At 42.7% G+C, this 20,145-nt stretch overlaps 1 protein-coding gene and 1 long non-coding RNA gene across 4 annotated transcripts in view; one reads left to right on the forward strand and one right to left on the reverse strand.

Annotated features, from left to right (window-relative positions):
- Positions 1-7,392, reverse strand: part of ERCC6L2 (ERCC excision repair 6 like 2) — a 133,250-nt gene extending 125,858 nt beyond the window's left edge. Inside the window, exons 1-2 of one of the 3 annotated variants that reach the window (XM_055125781.1) lie at positions 7,263-7,392; positions 20-444 (exon numbers count right to left, since the gene is read on the reverse strand). In XM_055125781.1, coding sequence (XP_054981756.1) covers positions 20-444; positions 7,263-7,296 — 459 coding nt within the window. In that variant the 5' untranslated portion in view covers positions 7,297-7,392. Of the gene's footprint in view, positions 1-19; positions 445-7,262 lie in introns of those variants that run through there. The other 2 variants (XM_055125783.1, XM_055125784.1) reach the window with 2 other exon arrangements.
- A 298-nt stretch (positions 7,393-7,690) lies between these two features.
- LOC129401987 (uncharacterized) overlaps positions 7,691-20,145 on the forward strand; it is a 57,089-nt gene continuing 44,634 nt past the window's right edge. The window contains exon 1 of the long non-coding RNA XR_008628483.1: positions 7,691-8,181. This is a non-coding gene — a long non-coding RNA (uncharacterized LOC129401987). The remainder of the gene's footprint in view (positions 8,182-20,145) is intronic.

Genomic DNA, 20,145 nt, shown 5'->3' on the forward strand with positions numbered 1-20,145 from the left:
AAAATAATGAAAACAATACCTGTACTGTTTTTCCCAGCCCCATGTCATCACCAAGAATACACCCTCTTCCTTGGATGAAGTGTCCGTAAAGAAACCGGGCCCCTTCCCTTTGGTAATCTCTCAGATACCTGTTAATAGTAAAAGGAATAGAGTCTCCACATTCAGATAACTGAAAGGCAACAGCAGTAGAAGGAAATATCTGATCTGGGAAATAAGGTTTCTCCAAATCTTCATCATCAAATATGAAATTCCTGGAGCAGTCTTTAACAGGTTTTGCTTCTTGAAGTCTTTTAACAGGTACTTCCCTCTCTTGAAAATCTGAATATAAGACAACTGCGAATGGATTCCCATGTTCATCCACTGTGACAGACTTTATGATTGCTTCACAGAGTTTTTCATTATCTGGTGAAGGCGCAAGACATCGTTCTCCTGGATACCACATACCTGTGATAATAGAGAAAAAAAAATAAATTCACCTTACAAAATAATATGCCTCACGTCTCTCCTACTGAAAAAAAAACAACAATAATCTCACATAAAAAATTATTTCATATAAATGTTCTTCCCAAATAATTGTAATTTCCCAAAACCTAGCACAAGATATTCCCCCACAGTGATATAAAGGGTAGATAATTTATTGCCAAGGTTCTCACATCATAATCTCCATATTTGTTTAGGTCAGACCTAGGTTGACTCCGATTCCTGAATATGTGCCAAGGGCATTTGATTTTATAACTTTGTTTCATTGTTATTGGAATTCAAAAGATGAACTAGTGTACAGCTAGGGTTGACATTAACGGTTAAATACCACTGACAGCTAGTAAACATAAAACTTATTAGTCATGCTATGGTAGAGTAATAAAAATAGGAACTGGTAATGAGCATGTTAAAGTACTATAGAAAGTAATATTTTTTGTCATTCATCCATTTTATCTCCTTTACCCAGACAGTTGTTTCTCCTCACATTCAATATTGCAGCTTCTCTCTTAAACATATACGCACCTAATGAACGACCAGCAAAATACTTAAAAGAACTCCTAACAGAATTTAAGGGGGACATAACTAGCACCACGATAGTAGTTGGAGACTTCAACACTGCCCTATCACCTCTGGATAGATCGACAAGAACACTCAGCAAGGAAACAATGGCTCTGAAGGAACAAATGGGAGACAGGGCTAATAGACCTATACAGGGCTATACACACCAAAAAGAAAGAATATACATTTTTTTCCAGCGCACATGGAATGTTTTCCAAAATAGACCACGTTCTGGGCCACAAATTATACCTTAACAGAATCTTAATAGAATCAGGAAGATAGAAATTGTATCAACTATCTTTTCAGACCATGATGCGCTGAAGATGGCAGTTAATCACACACAGATGCAGAGAGCCAAATCAAACACCTGAAAATTAAACAATTCACTATTGAACAATGAGTGGGTCACAAAGGAAATCAAGGAAGAAATCAAAAAATACCTCAAAACCAATGAGAATGAAGACATAAGCTACCAAAACATATGGGACGCAGCTAAAGCTGTGTTAAGGGGAAAATTTATAGCTCTGCAAGCTTTCCTCAGGAAGAAAGAAAGGGTCTATATAGATAGCTTGACTTCGCAGCTCATGATCTTAGAAGAGGACCAGCAAAAAGAACCCAAACCAGATCGAAGGAAAGAAACAATATTGCTGCTTCAAAACTACTACTTTAATTTGCATACGACTACCCAGGAAAATCCCCACTTCAACTACAAAGACGTGTGCCACCTTGGTCACACTTATTCCCTTCTAGGTTTTATAAGCTGAGATTCTAGAAAGTTGAATTACAAGATCTGTTAAGATTTTTATTATTTTTTTATCTTTGTGGAATTATTTTGTGCTCAACTTACAGCTTATTTTATACAAATTAAAGCAATGAAAGCTTTCATTTTCTGTTTAAAAAATAAACTATCATGAATAAGGAGATAGGAGTCTCTGGGAGTTTCAGTACAGTTCAAGGTACCAAATGTAAGAAATTCAATCATTTTACAAATAAAATTCCTTATTAAAAGAAAATCCCAGAGGGATATTGTTAAACGCCCCCTCTGGTGCAGAGCTGTGTATGCTCCTTCGCTCTGGGATCATACATGAAAGCATGCTCTCGGGCTCTCTGGGCGGCTCTCTCTCGCCACCTGCGGTCGGGGCTCTCGCCACCTGCACCGGGGATGGCTGTTGCAATGGGCAGACGAAAAAGACGAGGACCAAGCTGGTTACCAACTAGCTGCCGTTTATTCACTCTCTCATCACAACCAGCTCTCCCCAACCCTTTCTCTAACTCGCTCTACAACACTCTCTGTGCTCTCCATGACTCCTCTCCAGTCTCCCCGTCCCTCTGCCACCGTTTCTGTCTTGAACTTTCTGTCTCCTTCAATCCACTTTTTTTGCTTTTTTGGTCACACCCAGCGATGCTCAGGGGTTACTACTGGCTCATGCACTCAGGAATTACTCCTGGCGATGCTCAGGGGACCATATGGGATGCTGGGAATCGACCCAGGTCGGCCATGTGCAAGGCAAATACCCTACCCGCTGTACAATTGCTCCAGCCCGTCAATTCACTTTTTTGTGTCTCCATCTTCCTCCCAACCCTCCGTCCTTTCTCCCTACAGCCGCTTTTTCTACTCTCTCTCCACGCCTCCCCAGCCACACCTCGCCACAGGAAGCGCAATCAAAACGTTTTTCCAGTCTTCAACCACCTGCAGCCTATGAGGGCAAAACAGCCCTTAAGGTGTGTTTCTCCTCTCCTTAGACCAGCAACTTCATTAACATCTTTAATTCTACTTCCTAATATTTACCATTCTGTATGGACACAGTAATAGACACTTTTATGCTTGTAGGGTGACTCTCCTGGAGACATCTCACCACAGACTCAGACTACAGTGCTCAGGCCAGATCAATCATTCCTAACCCGAGCAGGGTCCAAATCTAGTTAACTACTTTTTGGATCATGACATAATTTGTCCATGACCATGCTCTTAACTTATAGTTACAAAATATGGCACTTTGGCCAGGCCCATTTCGAGGCCAGGGTAGCTCACCACTTGCCCTGGGTCCATCCAGTCCCTCACTGGGACCCTGCTTTGGGGGATCTAGAAAGTAAGGGCAACTGAGGCTTCAGTCCAGAGAGCAGGTGTCCAGGAGGTGTATCATCTGGGGTCAATCAACTCCCCAGCCACAGGCTTGTGTTTTCAACTGTCTTCCTGTATCCACACAAAAAGCAACTGCTCTGAAATAGCAACCATGCAGAGGACAGTAAAGAGAAGAGAGAGACAATGTTTTCAAGTCAGAGTCTGATCAGGAGACAAAGGTCACTGATAGGTTGGGGGCAATCAACAAACACAAGCTCCCAGCGGCCAGGGAGGAAGGGCGAACTAATGTCATCCTACAGGATACGTCTATAGTTGTAAGAATACAAGTAATTATATTCTCATTCTTTTCTCACTGAGGTCAAATAGCCAATGTTTCTTTGTTAGGATCATCCGAATGGAATGATTTCAACTTAGGTTTTTGAGTGTGATAAAAATTCACTGTGCTATTTCTCATTAATTGTTCAAAATGTAAAACCATTACTCTCACTAACTTTGGTAAGATTATCATAACTAACATTAGAAGTACACAAAGAAAAATCTGTTTTATTGCCCCTACACTTTGGATTCAAGCACCTGAAAATTATAATATTCTAAAATAATTTAAATATGCAACTAAACCCTTGATCCACTATACAGGAGTAATGGGTAAGTCACTGGCCTCAGCCTCTAGTTTCCTAATAATACTGTCTGACATAAAACCTAAATTAACCACTACTGGAAAATTGGGAGTGGGGAGGCACACCTGGCAATACTCTGGAGTCACTGCTGGCTCTGCACTCAGGAACTGCTCCTGGCTGTGCCGGGGAAGCCATAGGGGAAGCTGCAGACTAAACCAGGTTGGTCACATGCAGAGTATGTGTCCTACCTGCTGCACTACTGCTCTGCCGTCCACTATTAGAAATTCTTAATGTGTTTTTCTCTATCATGTGACTTATTTAGTCAGCAAATATCTCCTAATTTTTAAAGACTTAGTTTATTATAATTCAATGCATTACTCAATTTCAATTATTTACCATTTCTGTGCCATACAATGGATACAAAAATGAAGAAATCAATTGTAAAAATGATAGTGTTTTAAACCTTGCTCAAACTAGCCTTTCTGAACTTCATCTAACTTTCTAAGATAGAAAACTTCTAGTCAGTTCTTTTTATATTACTCTCTACATCCAAATGCCCAAATTGTTTTGCATAAAAAAATATATCACTTAGCCCAGCCTCCAAGTGGCCCCGGCCGCTGGAAGTCACGCCCTCGACCCACCCTCGATGCCATCTTGCCACATTCAACAAAGAAGCCAGGCATTCTGGTGAGCAACACGGCCGGAGAATGCTCCAGACCCAAAACCGGGACAGCAACACCGGGGATCCAGATTGAGGTGCAGCCACTACACCTTCTTCAGATGGAGCCCTGGCGATGCTGAGCAGCAACTAACACGGCTCCAGGATGCGGGACTGGGACACATCCGAACCGCGCGACCTTTCCTAAAAACTGAAAACATACAATCTTTTAATGGAAAACTAATTATTAAATGCTTCCTTAGTAGGGCTGTATTTCTTGGGGGAAAACTCCAACAACAATAGTGAGTTTTGTGTAGAAATATGGAACGTAATCAAGGTAAAGAGAAAATGAAGTGAAATTCATCAGTTATCAGTTGGGGGTGGGAGGCGGGGGCGGGGGGTATGCTGGGGATTTTGGTGGTGGAATATGGGCACTGGTGAAGGGATGGTGTTTGAATGTTGTGTGACTGAGACATAAACCTGAGAACTTTGTAACTTTCCACATGGTGATAAAATAAAAATTTAAAAAAAATAGTAATAAAAAAATATATCACTTTCTTCTATGTTCTCATCTCTCTAATACAACTATTGACCAACTATTCTGCAGCATCAGATTTTGGCCCTACGCTGCTCTAGGCCTTGGAACACAAACGCAAGTGCAGTACATTAACAAGTGGACATGGCCGTGTTCTAACAGGACCTTCAAAAACAAGCATCGGATAAGAGCTTCTAGCTTCAGTTTGCCAACCTCTTCCCTGAAATGCCGACTTCAGCGTTCTCCCAAATCACTGCTTCACCACAGGCTCTACTGCCATCTTCCCCCTTACCATCCATCTCCCACAGACTGGCAACACCGCTTTCCAATATAAGATGTTAGGTTTAGGGATGTGGCTCAAAGTCTTAGTACATCTGCCCTTCGTGTGTGAGGTCCTGGGTTCCATTCCTGGGACTGAAGGATCCAGAGGTAGTCAAGGAAGCCCCCAAGTACTTCAGAGGTTGTAGAGGATGGTGCCTGCACCACTGCCATTATCACCCACCAACAATTTTAAAATACATATAAACATATGTATATAGCTCACGGACACACGTATGTATACATCTATATCTTTTGATAAGTCTCCACTGCACAATCAACTCCAGATGACTATGATCTAAAAATCTCTATATATTGTCTGCTTCAACTCATCGCTACAATCTGCTATGTAACGGTAACTGAAACATGTTCAGCAGGTCTTCTAGCAACCTGCAAATCATCTCAGGTATCACCAACTACTTTAAAGCATCCCTTTAATCTCTCTCTCAAATCAGCATCATAAGCATTTGTATCAGTGCTAATTACCACGTTTTTAGTTGTTGACAATTTCAATCTGTCCTGATTACAAAGTAATTTCCTTTCTAAAGCCATGTATGTATTTAAAGCTTGATCCCCAGGACCAGCACACAGTAAGCACACAGCAAACGTGCTGAATTTAACTCTTAACAAATCTTTGACATCTGCTATGAAAGACATCCAAGTATACAAACATGAAACTTATAAGTACTCTGCAGGATCAGTGTGCTATTAGAAAGACCAAGAAACTCCATTTAGAAGAAATCAGAAGAGTATCTGTCAGGGCAGCCAAAGGCTCCCACGCTCCACAACTGCCGCCATGCCCCAGCTGGATTCCACTACCTTGAGATGAGTCTCACCCAGAAACTGATCTGCAGAAAAATTCAGGTATGTGAGTTTTGTGAATGAAATCTCCAGGCTTTCCCGGAGTTAAGACGGGCTACCTCCCCCCACCTACTGTACTTCCGGAAGCCCTGGCAGTCACACCACCACCCAGTTAAATACGTAACTCCGGCTGCATTTCGACTTTAAAAATTCTGGACTTCCCGGAGCAACATCTCAAACCACAACATTAATAAATTGGTAGTAGCACAGCAGATTGAATGAGATGTAAAATAGAAGGCAACCCATTTGATTACCAAGACATTAACAGCGAGGGCTTCACCTTTGACCGCCTAGTAACCTCTTATACAAGGACTTAATGACTCCATAGTGAGACGTAATTTTCACTTTCTTCTAAGTAAACATTTTTTCCATCATTCTGTTATTAGATTATTGACAGCAAACAATATAAAGTAAATTCTTGAAAGCCTGCTATGAGGAGAGGCTTAAAGGGTGGTTGGGAAAATTGGAGACAATATTGGGCAGTAGGTGTAACAGTGGTGGGAGTGGTGTTGGAATACTGAATTCCTGTAACAAATCATCATGAACAACTTTGCAAACCACCGTTCATATAAAGTGTAAGGGAAAAATTTACATGCAGGTCTTACGTGCTCCAAAGTAAATTCACTCCAATATATGAATTAACACAGAATTGCTTTAAAGGTGTTGTTAATCGCAGGTGAGACATGACTATTACCATAAGATCCCAGAATAACACAAAACTTGATGTTTCAAACCCATATGCGTTTTTTAAAGAGAGATCTGTCAGCTGACACAGCCCGCGGTCTCTGGAACCTCCTCTCCAGAGCCACGACCACGCTCAGTCCCCAGGGTGCCGGCCAGAGAGGACTCGCCCGCCCGCGCCTCTGGACATCGCTGTCCGCTCTCCCGACCCCGCCCCCCCCCGCACCGCCCCCCGCGCTGTCCCCCTCCCGGGCGCCCGCGCCCCTCCCGGGCCATGGGCTCCTGTCCGGCCTCCCCGAGGGGCGCCCGGCCGCGGCGCGGGGACCCCAGCCAAGGGCCGTTGCTGGGACTCGGAGGGGGCCCGCGGCGGGTCCTGATGAGCGCCCGCCGCGCCCCAGCCTGCGGCACACCCGGCCCTGACGGCTCGCAGGACGGCCCCGCCCGCCCGCCCGCTCGCCCGCCCGGCCGTACCTCTGCCCGCGGCGGCGCCCGCGCGGGGCTCCATGGCGCGCCGCCCCCGACAGCCCTGCCGGCGGGCCCCGCAGGGCGCGGGCGCGGGCGCGGGGGAGAAGAGCGCGAGGACGCGCCCGGGCCCCGCGCCCGCAGCCACCGAGCCCCGCAAGAGCCGAGGCCCAGCCGCCCTGGGATCTCGCGAGAGCAGAGGTCGGGCGCGCAGCTCCCGGCCGGTCCTCGGAGGCCGCTGCCATCTCGCGAGAGGAGCCGCTGCGGCCCCGCCCGGACTCGGCCTGTGGGCGCGCGAGCGTCCCTGCGGGGTCCTGGGCGAGGGGCGCGTGGAGCGGGCCCAGGGACCCCGGGCGCCAAGGCCCGCCCGCCCCGCCCCGCGTCCCCGAGCGAGACCCGCGCCCTGGGCAGCGGCCGGGCCGGGCGGGGGCTGCGTGTCGCCCCCCTCCGCCCAGGCCGGCTCATCTCCTCAGCTCTCGCGGGCCACCGAGGCTGTAGCAGCCGAGCCGGAGGGAGGAGTGAAGAATGTTCTGGAATTCCTGAAGTTGTAACGCTGCATCGCACAAAGCCGCTGGCAAAGAGCATCTTGCACACATAAATGCTGGAACTACAACATAAAGGAACCGTGAAGAAGCATCACTCGAATTCAGAGCTCTTGAGAAAGGTGGCTGCACACACCGTAAAGCTCAAATTCTGGCTCTACCACAGACTGGATCCATTAGAAGCCAGGAAACGGGGCTGGCGAGATGGTGCAAGAGTTCGGGACTGTGCCTCCCGTGTGTCCTCCCCGGGGTCAGTCCTCAACACTGAGGCCCTGGAGGGCATAAAGGCTCGCAGCCACTGCCAAGTGGCCCAGGGAATTCCTGACACCACCGCACCCTTCTGACTGCCAGTCCAGACGGCCAATGGTCAGCAAGTAGGATCTCTGGTGAGTCTGTGGTCAGTGCAGTGACCCTCCGAGTAGTTGAGTTCTTGCAACTCAACCAAGAGTACAATCCCCAGCGAACATGTGTGCACAGATCTTTAATAGAATGTATTCCATTGATAATAATAGTAAGTACATGCAGCTGATTTACTAATTGAATTTATTTTTTCACTTCTGAAGGCTGGGAAATCTCATCAAGGTTCTGATATTTACATTCTTACAAAATCCCTGGGCTGGAGTGATAGCACATCAGCAGGGCGTTTGCCTTTCACGCGGCCAACCCGGGTTCGATTCCTCCACCCCTCTCGTAGAGCCTGGCAAGCTACCGAGAGTATCGCACCTGCACAGCAGAGCCTGGCAAGCTACCCGTGTCATATTGGATATGCCAAAAACCAGTAACAGTAAGTCTCACAATGAGAGAAGTTACTGGTGCCCACTCGAACAAATTGATGAGCAACAGGATGACAGTGACAGTGATAAAAGCCCTACTCCTGGTTGATAGTAGGCAACTCCTTGATGTATTCTCTCATGGTGGAAGGGTACAGGAAATGTAAGCTTTCTTTTTCTTTTTTGCTTTTTGGGTCACACCCGGCGATGCACACAGCGGTTACTCCTGGCTCTGCATTCAGGAACCACCCTTGGCGGTGCTCAGGGGACCATGTGGGATGCTGGGAATCAAACCCAGGTAGGCCACGTGCAAGGCACATGCCCTACCTGCTGTGCTATTGCTTCAGTCCCTGGAACCATTTTTTAAGAACACTTCATCCTGGCTTAAAGGAATAGCTCAGGGGCTTAGAACATGTCACTTTTACATCTGCGGTCATGAATTCAAATCGTGGATGTCCCATGTGTGCTGAGCCTAGCAGCTCTGCTATGAGATCCCTCAACATTCAAGAGATTTCCAGCTGTCACAAACAGTTTGTAAGCACACACGAGATGGGGTTTGGCCCCTGGTGCACACAGCACAACTAGAATTATGTGCCAGAGTCATAGTCATCAAGTGTGATCTCCGGTGAGCCTGTCATTAGTGTAGCAGTGACTCCCAGCAAGTAGCATCGCTAGAGATTTGTTCCTTAACTAAGAGTAAAATCCCCAGTGAACATGAGTGCAAGCACTAAACTAATGGACTCCATACTTAGTGAGCATTGAGGCCAAGTATTTAAGCACCAGGTCCTGATGTGTGGCTTTTCCTAAGCACCACAGTCAGAACAAAAATGTGGGAGCACCATAGCTAAGTATGTGTGCAAGCCCCAGTCTTCCTAAAAAAAACTGACAGCAACAACTGAGGGAAGGCAGTGTGGGGGTTGAGGGAATAAATAATAAACTACCTACTTCTCATCATAAGGGCTCCAGCTCATCATGATCTGGCAAAGTTCTCACTTTCTAATACCATAATATTAAAATCAGGATTTCCCTCCCCAACCTTAAACTTTACTACAAAGCAGTAACAGTTAAAACAGCATGGTACTGGAACAAGGGCAGAGCCTCAGACCAATGGAACAGAGTGGAATATTCCAACACACAACCCCAAATATATGATAATCTAATCTTTGATAAGGGGGCAAGAAATGTGAAGTGGAGCAAGGAAAGTCTCTTCAACAAATGGTGCTGGCAGAACTGGAAAACCACATGCAAAAGAATGGGCTTACACCTCGACCTGACACCATGCACAAAAATCAGATCAAAATGGATTAAAGACCTCAACATCAGACCACAGTCCATAAGGTACATCAAAGACAAGGTCGGCAAAACCGTTCACGATATTGAAGCTAAAGGTATCTTCAAAGATGACACGGAACTAAGCAATCAAGTAAAAACGGAGATAAACAAATGGGACTACATTAAACTAAAAAGTTTCTGCACCGCAAAAGACACAGGGATCAGAATACAAAGGCAATCTACAGAGTGGGAAAGGATATTCACCCAATACCCATCCGAAAAGGGTTGATATCAAGGGTATACAAAGCACTAGTTGAACTCTACAAGAAGAAAACATCCAACCCCATCAGAAAATGGGCCGAAGAAATGAACAGAAACTTTTCCAAGAAAGAGATACGAATGGCTAAAAGGTACATGAAAAAATGCTATCCATCACTAATCATCAGGGAGATGCAGATCAGAACAACCATGAGATACCACCTCACACCACAGAGAATGGCACACATCCAAAAGAACAAAAGCAACCAATGTTGGAGAGGATGTGGAGAGAAAGGGACCCTTTAACACTGTTGGTGGGAATGCCGACTGGTCCAGCCCCTTTGGAAAACAATATGGACACTACTCAAAAAATTAGAAATTGAGCTTCCATTTGATCCAGCAATACCACTTCTGGGAATATATCCTGGAGAAACAAAAAAGTATAGTCGAAATGACATCTGCACTTATATGTTCATGGCACTGTTTACAATAGCCAGAATCTGGAAAAAACCCGAGTGCCCGAGAACAGATGACTGGTTAAAGAAATTTTGGTACATCTATACAACGGAATACTATGCAGCTGTTAGAAAAGATGAAGTCATGAACTTTGCATATAAGTGGATCAACATGGGAAGTATCATGCTAAGTGAAATGAGTCAGAAAGAGAGGGACAGACATAGAAAGATTACACTCCTCTGTGGAATATAAAATGGCAGAGTTGGAGACCAATACCCAATAATAGTAGTATATAATACCAGGAGGTTGGCTCCATGGCTTGGAAGCTAGCCTCACATGCTAGGGGAAAGTCATCCCAGATAGAGAAGGGAGCACCAAGTAAAATGTGATTGGAAATCCCGAGCAGGGAGGGAGATGCACGCTGAAAGTAGACTAGAGACTGAACATGATGGCCACTCAATACCCCTATTACAAACCACAACACCCAAAAGGAGAGAGAGAGAGAGAACAAATTGGAATTCTCTGACACAGAGGCGGAGTGGGGTGGGGGGATGGGATGGGGGGTGGGAGGGATACTTGGTTCATAAGTGGTGGAGAGTGGACACTGGTGGAGGGATGCACTCTCGAACATTACATGAGGGAAAAACAAGCACGAAAATGTGTGAATCTGTCACTGTACTTTCACTGTGACTCACCAATTAAGAAATAAATTATAAAAAAAGAAAAAAATGATTAAAAAAATAAAATCAGGATTTCAGCTCACGAGTTTAGAAAGTACACAAATATTCAGATCATACCAATATAAAGCCTATGATGACACAAGTTGAGAATTTTAGTCATTTGTATCAAGTAAATGATGAATGAGGAAAAAGATATCTTAGGACAAGGTACAGATAAGAGACTTTGTGTAACAATGTATTGTGCTTAATAGTGAACTCTATAAATGATTGAGGTAGCATTTGTGTGTGTTTATTGCAATTAAAGAGTATTTTAAAAAGGTAGGTCAACAAAAGGACAATTTAACGTGAGTCAGTTATGGAAAAATTATAAATGAGTGGCAGGTTAGTCTCCAGCAAATGATGAGTACTGCCACACCTTGAAGGCTCACCAATCTTTTATTCTGTATGGGTTAGGGCATTTGCCTTGCACACGGCCGACCTGGGTTTGAGTCCTCTGCCCCTCTCAGAGAGCCCAGCAAGCTACCGAGAGTATCTCGCCCCCATGGCAGAGCCTGGCAAGCTACCTGTGGCGTATTTGATATGCCAAAAACAGTAACAAGAAGTCTCACGATGGAGATGTTACTTGTGCCCACTCGAGCAAATTGATGAGCAACGGGATGACAGTGACAGTGACAGTATTTTGAAGGCCATGCTTAGCAGTATTCAAGACTGACTTCTGCCTCTGTACTCGGGGCTCAGTCCTGAAGGGGCTCAGGAGGATACTATATGATGCTGGCGACTGAACCCATGTCAGCTTTGTGCCAGACAAGCACCTTAGCCTCTCCAGCCCACAAATCCTATTTTTTGTTTTATAGCCTAATTTAATATTAGACTTGAAGCAATTTTAAGGTTCCCTTGAACCAGTGCTCTAACTTAAAGGTAATTTAAAAAATTTTGGAGATGGTAGGTGAGTTACCTAAAATTAGAAGTAAAAATAAGAATCAGACTTAGAACAATGATTTCTGATTCTCATTCCATATGATGGATATATGTTAGTTTCCAAGAGAAAAGGCATGGGCACACACGTGGCCAAGAACCATTCTCCTGGCTGGCCCATGGTGATGGATGAATGAAGGATCGAGTGAACAGAGAAACTAGCCGTGGGCCACAGGCTGGTTGGTAGACAGTTTATTTCTCTCTCCTCCCCAGCGTAGTCCAATCTCTCCCTTTACAGCACAATCATAGTGGTAGTTCTGGTCATAGTACCAGTCATCATAGTTCCATCATCCTAGTCTCCTAGACCTCTAAGTCCTCACCGCATTATATTTTCTTCCTTGTTTCATTGTATTCTCATAGTCCTCTACTTCCAGTCATCGTCGTCACTAGTCTTCCTTCTAGTCCTGCAGACCCTCTTGTCCTCAAAGACCTCAAAGTCCCAAAGTCTCCAAGGTCTCAGTTCTCATGCTCTTTTTCCCCATACAGCATACTTATACAGGAATCATGAAGGCTGGAGGTGCACAAAGGTGGGATTAAATATTGTCATAACAACAAAGAGGTAAGGCCACTCCTTTAGGAGATTAACTCAAGGACAAAATCTCATATGAGGGTTCAGCACTCCAGATTACTAGGAGATCCACTCAAGGGTGGGATTCCATCCAGGGTGTTCTGCTTTCTCCTTTCCTCAGCTAGTAATCCATTTAAACAGTAAAAGTAAAATTGCTTCTTATAATATTTCTAGTCAGTTTGTATGAACACAGTGAGAGACATATTAAGCTTAAAGGTTGGCTCTTCCTGGTGACATCTCACTATATATTCCAGACCATAGTCCTCAGGCAGGTTAGTCTTTCCTAACCCCAGCAGGGTAATTATTCAGTTACTTCTTTGTGGGTCATGACAGAGTTTGTCCCATGACCATGCTCTAAACTTATTATATTTATGGTGCTTAGCTTATCTCCTTTTGATTCCAGGGTAGCTTACAGCTTGCCATGGGTCCATCCAGTCCCTTCATTGGTACCTAGCTTTTGGAATGCTAGGAATTAAGGGCAACTGAGGCTTAAGTAAGTAAATATAGATGTCCAGGAGTAGATATTATTTTGGAGTCAGTTAACTCCCATGTTACAAAGCATAGCATGAACCATCTTCCTGTGTCTATACAAAAAGGACATTGCTAAATAAACCATGCAAATGACATAAAGGAAAGAGAAAAGCAATATAGGATTAGAAGTGCTTGATGGAATTGGTTATGCCTCAGGGGCACTCTTGTGGGAGTAGCTCAATAAGCTCCCTGTGAGAAGAGCAAGGACAACCCAATGTTATCCATCAGATATATAAAAATGCTCACAGAACATAATTTTTTATTTTAAAATACAAAGCCTTTAAATTTACTTCATATAATGTTTCAATTTATGTCAGATAATAAGTCAAAACTCTTGCAGCAAAACACTAGGAGTTGCAGGTTTAAATAAAGTGTGTAAAATAGTCATTCCAAGAATTAAAGAGGAAATTGAAAACTAACTTTCTTAGCTAACATTTATGCCACTGATGTCCTGAAGTTATTTGTTCATTTTATGTACAGAAGAAGCTGAGTTTTAACAGTTTTGTAGGAACAGAAGGTATAGGTTTAAGTTCTTACAAGGTCCCAAGTGAAAAGATTCTCAACTGAGTTTAGAAACCAGAAATGTAACACTCTCAATGAAATAGTGAGCTAGAAGAAAAGTTTTAAGACCAGCAGAGGGAAATATGATTAAAAATCAAGACTCACCTGTTTTCACATTGACTCTTTAGGAAGGGGTACATCTGTAAAAATCAGTTTCCTCTGACATTTAGAAACCACAGCCATGACCTCAGATATACTTTGGACTTGAATTCATATGATCTACATGATATAGTTAAACCTAAGCCAATATAAACACATTATATAATGCCAGGTTAATTACTTCCAGATTCTTAAAAAGAAGCACATCCTCCCTGGAAGGAATAAAAGTTAGACTCCAAAGTTCCCAGAGATAAAGCCCTAAAAAGCAATCTATAATCTGTAAACTGCAAAATACATGAAACAAAAGCCAGTAGAGAAAGCATAAAACAGCACAACAGAACTAATTGTTTCAGTTATGAGAAGTACTAGATACTATTTCTGTTATGTATATTGTTAATATATTTACTGGTATTTTAAAATAAGACTGAAAATATGAGAAATAAAAATATAGCATCAGAGTCAATTCTTGGTATCATACAACCCCCTAAGCACCTCTACCAATGATCCCTGAGCAAAGAGCTAGAAGTTAGCCCTGGAGACAGAAGGATGCAGCACTACTGTGTATGACCTCTCCCCCCAAAAAAACCCAAATATAAAAGATAGAATGTTTATCAGTAAGCATATCAAAATATTACAAAATAATTTTGAAAAAAATATTCGTTTTGAATAAAACAGCTCCTCCTCCCCAAAAAAACATGCATAGGGGAGTATTCCAATAAAACTTTAAAAAATAAACCTAAATGTCCAGGTCTGAACATCACAATCACGATCACAAAATCCCCTTGATCGTCAATTTCTCGAGCGGGCTATACATTCGTCCTATCCTTGAGATTTTAGACGCTTCTAAAGGCTTCAGGGTCAGGGGAATGAGATTCAGCTGGTTACTGGCTTTGGCATATAGATACACCATGGGAAGCTTGCGAGGCTCTCCTATGTGAGCAGGAAGCTCTCAGTAGCTTGCAAGTTCCTCCCAGAGGGAAAAGTAGGTTATAAGTTATCGCTTCTGGGAGCTTGCTTTTAAGTCTCTGGATGTTGGCCATTGATGGGATTACACACACCTGAGTTCCTCTGCTGTTACCTTCATGTGTGAGGCCTGTCCAAACGTGTGGAGAGGGGCCTTGAGCATGGCTGTGGCTAGGCTCCGGAGGTCCTCAACTGCCGGGAGCTCTGCTCGGGGAAGGGAGGGAAGCTGGAGCCCATGCCCTCCGAGGGGCCCAGGGGAAGACAGCCAGGCGTGCAGGCAAGAGACTCTATGATTCTTGACTTCTGAACATATTAATTTAAATGTAAAACTCACTGAAATGAACAGAAGATTTCCTAAAGAAGAAATCCGAATGGCTCAGAGGCACATGAGAAAATGTTCCACAACACTAATCATCAGGGAAATGCAGATCAAAACAACCATGAGATATCATCTCACACCACAGAGACTGGCCCACATCCCAAAAAACAAAAGCAACCGGTGTTGGTGTGGATGCGGGGAGAAAGGGACTCTTCTTCACAGCTGGTGGGAATGCCGACTGGTTCAGCCCTTTTGGAAAACAATATGGACGATTCTCAAAAAAATTAGAAATTGAGCTTCCATTTGACCCAGCAATATCACTCCTGGGAATATATCCCGGAGAGGCAAAATGGTATAGTAGAGATGGCATATGTATTTCTATGTTCATTGCAGCACTGTTTACAATAGCCAGAATCTGGAAAAAACCAGAGTGCCCCAAAACAGATGACTGGTGAAAGAAACTCTGGTACATCTACACAATGGAATACTATGTAGCTGTCAGAAAACATGAAGTCATGAAATTTGCATATAAATGGATCAACATGGAAAGTATCATGTTGAGTGAAATGAGTCAGAAAGAAAGAGACAGACATAGAAAGATTGCACTCATATGTGGAATATAATGTAACTGAGAAGTACAAGTTGGCAACGATGCAACTTCTGGCAGATATCCCTCTGGACTTAGTCACTAAAATACAGCCTTGGAGGTCTCAGCCCCAGGTCCCATACACCTGGGTTCCTCTGACCATTCCTTCATGCATGAGGCTCGTTCAAATGTGTGGAGAGAGGCCTTGACCATGGCTGTAGCTAGGTTCCGGTGGTCTTTGGCCACTGGGAGCTCTGCTCGGGGTGGGGAGGGAAGCTGGAGCCCATCCCCTCTGAGGAGGCCCCAGGGAAGACAGCCAAGCGCACGGGCAAGAGACTCTCTGTGTCGCTCTCTTCTGGGAGCTGGCTTTTAAGACACAGAGTCTCTTGCCGGTGCCTGGCTGTCTTCCCTGGGGCCTCCTCAGAGGGGATGGGCTCCAGCTTCCCTCCCCACTTTATAAAAATAATATGTATAAAAATAAAAACATAGAATAGATCAGCTGTTTAACTGATAGTTGAATAGTTTATTTTTATTTATTTATTTATTTATTTATTTTTTGCTTTTTGGATCACATCCGGCAATGCACAGGGTTTACTCCTGGTTCTTCACTCAGCAATTACCCCTGGCGGTGCTCAGGGGACCATATGGGATGCTGGCAATCGAACCCGGATCGACCGCGTATAAGGCAAACGCCCTACCCGCTGTGCTATTGCTCCAGCCCCGATAGTTGAATAGTTTAAATGAAACTAGAAGGCAACTGGATGGTAAGTTCAAATTGAAAGAGAAAGAAGTCAATTTTAATTTTATATTCAGATAAATAGTAATGAAATCAACAAAGCAATATTTCCAGACAAAACTAGTACACCTGTAAACTCATTACATGATCTTCTGAAAGATTTTGAATGTTTTTCATTAGAGCTGTGTTCAGCTCTAATGAAACCACTGCAAGAGATGTTTAGTCCTCCAGGGTCCTTCCTCTCCCTGTTCTGCACCTGATCTGTGATCCTGTCCTTCCACATCTGCAATGGCCTCAACACCAAGGGAAGCCGCAGCTGCCCGCTCAGCACACAGAAAAGGGTTCAGGGCTCCATCATCAAAAACCATGAAGGATGAGTGAATGAAGCATTATCATAAAATGTCATCCCTGCAAGGCTCTCAGATCACCATGATAATAGAATACACAGTACCCACAGGCTGTTAGACGGTGCAGAAGTTCAGGTGCTTTGGCAGAGGACGTAGTTTGAACCCTGACATCATGTAGGGTTCCCGGAGGCCCACCAGGAGTGAAAGAACCAAAAAATGTATTGAACAGATTAATATTTTGTGGTAAGAGATTCTCAGATTTAATAAAAACAATTAAATTTGCTCAATATCTTTAAGTTAACTACATGAAAATTAACATATCAAGTGAAAAAATTAAGTGAAATAATAAAATTCATTTTATGTGTGTCACTTTAAAGATAACCACAGAGATCCAGCCAGTGTGGCCCCCAAACAAACAAAAAGCATTGAAATTAAAACAAAATTGACAGTAACATAAATGTCTGGGGAAGGGTATGATTCTGTGTTGGGGTATTCATAAAATCGTCTGCAGCAGCAGCTCATGCTACTGGACTGTGATACCTCATCAGTCACCAGACACTAGCAACACACTCAGACCTCTAGTAGTCAGAAGGCATTTCAGCCTTAAGGAAATACCAAGCAGTTGTACACATCTTGGAGACAGTTCAGTCTTGCAAACATGAACAGCTGATCATAGCTCAAGTCCAACTGAGCTCCATAGGAAACCTCTACAAAGTATAAGGGTTAATGAAAATGTTTTAAATTCAGAGAGCTGAAGAGAACACAGCAACTAAAATGCTTACCTTACACACAACTGAACCTAGGGTCCTTGTATGGTCCCCTGAGCCTGCCAAGAGTGATCTCTGAGCATAACAGAGCCAAGAGTAAGTCCTGAGTACCACCAGGTGTGGCTCCAGCACAAACAGAACAGCAAAAGGGCTCAAATAACAAAGAATGGGATTGAAAGTGGAGACATTGCGATCACTTCAGAAATTAGAAGGTTGCAAGAAAGTGGTATATTTGCATATAAAAAAGATAACAAATATTTGCATATCAAAAAGATAACAAATGAATAGAAAAGATTTTGAAAGACAAAGTTTACTAAGATAAAATCAGATAACAAGAAAATGAAGAGATCTATAACAATAAAGGAGCTTTTATCAATAATCAAAAATTTCCCAATTGAAAAAAGACCTGGATCTGTCAGTTACACTGATGAATTCTGTAAATCACATAAAGAATTAAGGCTAATCTTTAGAATTTTTCAACAAAATTTAAGAAGGACAACTTTCTAACTAATTTTATGAGCACAGCATAACAATAAAGCAAGAGCCAAATAAAAACAAGAAAGCAAGGTCTGAAGACATACTATAGGAGTTAAGGTGCCTGCCTTCCATGCGGTCAAACCAGCTCAATTCATGGCACCACAAATGGTTCCTGGGGTAGTACCAGGTAGTATAGCACAGAGTCAAAAGTAACCCATGAGCATCTCTGAGAGTGGCCCAATACCTGCCCCTGAATAAAGAAAGAAAACAAAATTGACAAGTACAGACAAAATCCTCAAAACCCTTTGAATCACTGATGCAAAATTTCTCTTCACAGTACTAATCTGCATAATTTTAGCAGCATATTAAGGGTTTATAAACATAACCAAGTTTTCTTTTAATTCCTGTAAAATTAGAGTGGTTCACCCCACAAAAAAATGTTCAATGAAATATAACATCAGCTAAGAAAAAGTCCACATGACCATGCCAATTTATGCAGAAGTTGACAAAATTCAACAACTTTCTCAGCAAAGTAGGAATAGAGGAAAATTTTCACATAATAAAACCATGTGTGTAGTATGAGACTAATATGCAAGAACTAATACACAAGAAATGAGGACCAGGTTGACTGGTTCATGGTGGAAGCTTGCCACATGTGGTGATAGTGGTGGTGGGCGATGAAGTGAGGGAAGAGGGCAGTTAGGATAGAAGAGACCACTATTACAATGATAGTTGGAAACAATCACTATGAACAAGAACTGAGTGCTGAAAGAAGGCAAAGGAGTACACATACCAGTCCTGCAGTACCTGTATTGTAAACCTCGATGCCCAGAAGGAAAGGAAAGTGAGCATGTGTATGAGTGAATCTGTGTGTGAGATAGATAGATAGATAGATAGATGATAGATAGATAGATAGATAGATAGATAGATAGATAGATAGAAGATAGAGAGAGGGAGAGACAGGGGGAGGGGAAGAAGTACCTGCCATAAGTGAAAGCTGGGGAACAATGGCGGGAAGGACATTGGTGGTGGGAAATGTACATTGGTGATGAAATGCTGTTGGAACATTGTATGACTCCCTGTCATGAACTTTGTAACTGTGTATCTCACAATAATTTAAGAAAATGTTTGAAAACCTCACAACAAATAACAGTGATGAAAAACTTTTTTTACCATTGGATCCCCACTTTAATTCAACATAGTAATTGACATTTAGTCAGAGAAATTAAACAAGAACAAGAAATTAAAGATATCCAAATTGAAAAGGAGTAAAATAATGTGTGCATATATTACCTAATATGCAAAAATCCCTAAAACATTGACATACAAATATTGTTAGAACTAACAAGTTAATTCAAAGTAGCAGAATACATTAGTGCACAAAAACCAGTTTCATTCATATATACAATGAATAATCTGAAAGATAAATTTAAAATTTTTAAATTTATAATCATATGGAAAATAATTTAGAATTTTAAATTTATGATCATATGGAAAATACTTTAGAATTAATCATAGAGGTGAAAGATTCAAACATTGATAACTACAAAATTTCACTAAAACATTAAAGCAGAAATAAACAAATGGAAACATATCACATGTTCATGGATCAAAACACTTAACATTTGTTAAAATGTCACTAATAACCAGTGTGATTTACAGATCAATCCAATCCTTATAAAAAATTCCAGAGCTTTCTGCAGAAAAAGAAAAACCTATTCTACACTTCACATGGAATCTTAAGAAATCTGGAATAAACAAAACAAGCTATGTGAACAAAAATAATGTAGTGCTGGCAAAAAGGCAGGCACAGTGGGTGGCGTCACATGAGAGAGCCCAGAAATACACATTAACAGATATGCCCAATTTTTTTTGACAAAGCTGTCAAGATGATTCAACAAAATAAAGGACAATCTGAGCAAACAATATTACATGGTTATTCACATGCAGTAATTAGATCAGACTCTTTTCTAGTAACAAGATCA

Source organism: Sorex araneus, chromosome 2, assembly GCF_027595985.1.
Source record: "Sorex araneus isolate mSorAra2 chromosome 2, mSorAra2.pri, whole genome shotgun sequence".
In the NCBI taxonomy this organism is placed as follows: Eukaryota; Metazoa; Chordata; class Mammalia; order Eulipotyphla; family Soricidae; genus Sorex; species Sorex araneus.